General features: G+C 31.6%; 1 protein-coding gene across 2 annotated transcripts; it reads right to left on the bottom strand.

Annotated features, from left to right (window-relative positions):
• Window positions 1-1,017: 1,017 nt before the first annotated feature.
• LOC124931622 (transcription factor BIM1-like) lies at window positions 1,018-4,889 on the bottom strand. 2 transcript variants are annotated; one of them, XM_047472134.1, is made up of 11 exons: window positions 4,750-4,889; window positions 4,571-4,651; window positions 3,461-3,802; window positions 2,657-2,771; window positions 2,446-2,576; window positions 2,271-2,367; window positions 2,118-2,187; window positions 1,937-2,035; window positions 1,717-1,853; window positions 1,508-1,640; window positions 1,018-1,416 (listed from the first exon to the last, which is right to left on the bottom strand). In XM_047472134.1, the coding sequence occupies exons 1-11, from the start codon at window positions 4,778-4,780 to the stop codon at window positions 1,366-1,368; spliced, it is 1,287 nt and encodes a 428-aa protein (XP_047328090.1). In that variant the 5' UTR covers window positions 4,781-4,889; the 3' UTR covers window positions 1,018-1,365. The 2 variants fall into 2 exon arrangements, with proteins under 2 accessions (XP_047328090.1, XP_047328089.1); XM_047472133.1 differs by having other exon boundaries at window positions 1,048-1,416; window positions 2,657-2,774.
• Window positions 4,890-5,111: the final 222 nt, after the last annotated feature.

Raw genomic sequence — 5,111 nt, 5'->3', positions numbered from 1 at the left:
TTTCATATTTAATATAAGTCAAAATAATGTGATCTAATGTGATTAAGTTTATGGCTTATGGGTGTATTTGTCATGAATATAAAGTGAGGATACCTAAGTGGCATTTCTAATTTTATGAAGGGCTGAATTAGAAATAATCTAACTATAATAACTAACTTAATGTTAGTTATATGTAACGGTAATGGTCCCCGTTTGATGTACGAACAATTCTCCTTTGCGTCCCCAAACCTATTGTCGTACTCATCAAATGAAAGAACTATTCCACATAAATAAAATCTAAGGAAAAAGAAGATTAAAGAATGATTTCATCAATGCAAAGTCTAATAGAAGATTCATGATTCATCAAATTAAGGTACGCTTCCGCTGCATTCAGATTTTAATTTTTCACACATTAAATTATGATTTAATTAGGATAATTTTAACGTATAGAACTTACGGTAGTGGCGATGATATCAGTTAGTTTGAGTCTGAGGTGTTGGGAAAGAGTGAGAGAGTTTAAATTTCAGAGTTAAAAAATATTAATAGATGATAATTAATAAAAAAAAAATAAGTTGACAAAACAAAATAAAATTGATTAACGGTGTTAATGGGGTTATTGGGGAGTATTATATTCAACGAAATATTATAACGTTCTTAAAATGGAAAAAAAATAAGAGAGGCCTAAATTTACAAAATCATTCCAATACAATCTTAAATTTGTCATTTATCCCAATATTATTTACTATATACTTTTCAAATAGATCAACAGGAAATAAGGGTGTTTCATGTGTCTCAATGAGACACGTTTGTCATCTCCTCGGGCAAAACTTGATTTTGTGTGGTCTCATGTTCTTTTTGAATTAATTTTTTATTTTTATAAATAAAATTTTATTTTATTTTAATAAAACGAACTTGGACTTGGTTTTCCACAAATTTAGTATATATATATTAATATGAAAAAATACTCACCTCCAATAGCTCCTATGACAACAAGTTTTTGTACCTGTATCAAATACAACTCTCAATGTATGCAACACCATTAAAATAACAATCTGTAAGTTAAGAGAATCAAAATTAGCTACAATAATATAAGCACCAATAGAGAGTATTGCTCAAAATAAAATTAAAAATTAACATCTTACATATAATAAACCAACAAAGAACAACAATCTAAATAAGTCAGAATTTAAAGTTTACAAAAGAATTAACTATTTAAAACTAGAATAATAGAAACCATCAAAACAAGAAAACAGTTTTAACCAACCCTCTATAAGATATATAGCAAAATAATAACTATAGTAGTAGAAATTTTGTTAAAAAATCCTCAAAATGTTACATCAATAAAAGGTAAAAGAGTTATAGAGAAGATACTAGTCATATGTCTCTCTATTGTTGCCCCGTTTTCATCCTCTTCGAACATTGTTCAGACCTCGAGTCCTGATTGCTCGAAAAAAGAAAGAAAAAGACTAACAGTTACTTATTATCGAAATAAGTTGTAATCGTCTAATCAAACAAATCAGGTCTTTACCATGGCATTAGATGGTTCTGATGCGATGTTTATACCATTTGGTTGCTTTCCTATATCAATTTTAACCGAGATAGTGGCTTGCGACAAGTCGACTCCTGAACTTTGTAGTGCTTGTGTCAAGTTACTTAACAACCTGCAGTTACAAGATTATATAATCAATTTTCAAATAATCAAGAGAATATAGTGTTCTCATCGTACTGAGTACTTACCCATGAGAATATGCAGTCGAGATTTTAATTGTATCGCTTTCCACATCGTGTTCTTGAGCCTTTGTGTTGTTTCCATTCATTGACAATACCAATTGAGGTTCTACAGCAGGCTTATTATTATTATTATGACTGGTTGCCTATTCATAAATAAAAATTAGATGTTCAACATTAGTGTATATATGAAACAGAAATTAATTAACAAGAAAATCTTATTGATTACCCATGGCCCTGATTTTGATGGTTCTAATTGATTCCATCTCTGGTATGGCCCTTCGAAATTCTGAACTTTCTCTTGTAAATACTGAATGTACTCAATAACCTGTTTATATTTCAGCATGTTTTGGTCAATAAGTTTCTGCAGAATTATAATACACAGTTATGAATTTGTTGTTATCATATACCTCTAATAAGAATGATGCTTTATCTCTCTTTTGATCATTTTTGGGGATAAGTTCTCTCAAACTCTGAAATCTGCATGATGCCCATTTTTTATATTACTTGATTTGGTAAAAAAAAAGTGTTACTAAATGATCCCAGTTGAATGTGAGATATACCTGTCGTTTATCTTGCTTCTTCTACGTTGCTCTGTTGCGGAATGCTTTGATCTTGGAGTACTAGGTTTCTGATTATCTCGTTTATTATCAACCATCACTATTAAATCACATGTTAGAGAAATTAATTAGGTGTATAAAAACAATAAATATATTTAAAAAATATGTACTTAGTTACTTGTGGGGTTAGAAAAAGGTTCTTCTTTGATGATAAACTCTTGTTCATCTTCATCATCATCTTCATCATGGGAGATTTTTGCAGATTTTAACATATCCATAAAACTTTTATTCTTGTTTGCTGACAAGGGTCTGTTTAATATCGCCACTACTGATTAATTAAGAAAAGAGATTAGAGCTAATATAATAAAACAAGAGAGAAATGGATTAACTGAGAAGAAGAAAGGGAGCTGTAAGTGGTGCTGGCGAGATGATGATGGTTACTGCTACTGTTGTTTGAAGAGGATTGTGATGGCCATTCTCCTTCTCCCATTATAATTCCAGCAGCTTCTGCCAAGATCATGTCAAATAACTTTTATTTATAGCCTTCATTTTCACAGATCCTCAAAAAATATTGTTTTTATCTATAAGATTATGTATTATATATTACATACAGGATACTGAAAAGATCTGAAATCTTTTAATTCTTCAAATCATTACATGCTGTTTGTGTGAAGCTTAAGAAGAATCAATCTATGTGTATATTTTTCCACTTGTTAGAACATGAACATTAGGGAATGATTTGTGATGTGCTTAAGATTTACTGGGTTGTACTAAAGGCAGTTGGAGATTTTTTTTTTTTTGGAACAATAGAATGAATGAGTAGCTGAAGTGGAAAGAAACTTGTCTAAAGATTTAAGTTCGATTCTTACTAATAACGTCCAAAATGGTTGAAGTTAGGGTAGGACTCTCGGGTTGTGCTAGTTTTTTAAATTCAATAAATAAAATAGAGAATGAAATCAGCAAATGACTGTTTTCACTCTTCCTTTTCATCATTCATAAAGGGTAGGATATTTTAAAAGACAGAGTAAATGATTTTCTTGACACAAAAAGACTATTATTTTATTTTTGAACATGGAAGGATGTTATTTTGGGATGAGAGAGTAAGAGAAGCATATTTGTTGCTCTCTTTTTTTGCCTTTTTTGTATAAACTTTACTTCTATCTTTTTTCTAAAAACAATCTATAATATTTTACCTACTGTAACAGGTATATCTCCAGCAATATTCTCCTTCCTTGTCTTCCCCTTTGCCATTGCAGATCTTTCCCATAATGTGAAACCATTAACTGGGTAAGAACTGCAATTTGAGTTCACATCATTTTTGTTGATGTTACCTGCTTGAGCCATTGTAAATACACCTCCTTCCACCTTTTGTAGTACCTTGTTAAATAACGAAATTTGACTTATGCTATAATTAGTACCTATCCATCCACCTGCAGGTGTTGGTGCCTTCTCCAAGTTCATTATCTCCTTGCCATTATTCTCCCCTCTCGAACTCAATGGTTGCAGGAATTCCTGTGTTCTAAGGAAATTCCCAGCTGCATATGATGGTAACAATATTTTTATATCAATTTATTGCCCAAGTGTAACAAAAAAATTGTTTTTCAGAACTAAAAGTTCCATAAGATAAATCCAAGTAGTGCTGCACTTGTATGGGACCCTCAAGAATATGGCTCTCATGTGAATCAAAAGGGCTTAAATTTCTGGGTCCCGCAAGAGCATACCCCCAACCCCAGATCCCAATTACCAAATCCCGATCCCATTCGACCAAAACAAAGTTATTAATTGTTATGAACAGAGAAGCTAGTAGCTAGTAATAGTCTAGAATCCGCACAACAACAATAGATAAAAGAGAAAAAGAGAAATGACAACTAATACATATTTATACTTCATGCCTTCTTTATAGCAAAAGATAAGAAAAAGACATTTAATGCTTAAATAAACCTACCTTTACTCTATATAAAATTCCAAATTTTACTTTTACTAACATTTATTGGACCCAATAAAATCATTACCATTTTCCCCATCACATGCACATAAAGCTCATCACAAGAATCAGATTTATCTCAAACTTTGTAAAATTGATACTACGATTTTATTACTATTCACATTGAACTACCTTGGGTGAGTTAAAATTCCGTAATTTGTGAGAAAGAGATAAGATTATTGACATTTGAGCGAATCTCAATTTAATTATGCTAAGTATTTACACACATATTTTCCTAAATTATGAAGCTAGTAATAATTGTTACAAATAATAAGAATTTGATATTAGTGGAGAAAGGAAAAGAAATGTACATTTTTACCTTGTGGGGGAGGAGGAGAAATTGGATCTTGTTGGACTGGTTCATAAAGAGAGAGAAAGTCATGTGTCTGCTTCCGCCCTTCTACAATAACAATTCCCAATTAAAGAATTTTCAACATTCAGGACTACAATTTCACCTTCAAATCCGGTAATATTAACAACCTAATTATGGTTACATACCTTGCCTTCCTAAAGGGCGAGGAAGCTCCATTAATGGATATAATAAATAGATCTTCCAGCTAAAACCTCAAGCAATTCGATCGGAATTCGGAAGGAGAGTAAATCAGCTGAAAGTCCAGTTGAATATCATTAGAATCAACCTGATTTTCCAAAATCCACAACTCAATTTACAATCGGAATTGAAATTGAAATCAGAGAAAGAATATGAGATCCGCGTTCGTCACCTACAACGGTTACCAAAATTGTGAATTGTGAAGCGTTTCAGTTCAGTCGCAACGAAATTAGTTCCATCTGAAGTTCAAACTCAGATTTAAGCAAATCTGCTGCGGAATTCACCTTAGGGAACAAAATAGTATAGACGG

Source organism: Impatiens glandulifera, chromosome 3 (genome assembly GCF_907164915.1).
Source record: "Impatiens glandulifera chromosome 3, dImpGla2.1, whole genome shotgun sequence".
NCBI classification, from domain to species: Eukaryota; Viridiplantae; Streptophyta; class Magnoliopsida; order Ericales; family Balsaminaceae; genus Impatiens; species Impatiens glandulifera.
Note: the sequence above shows the minus strand (reverse complement) of the source record. Positions and strands in the feature narration are given on the sequence as shown.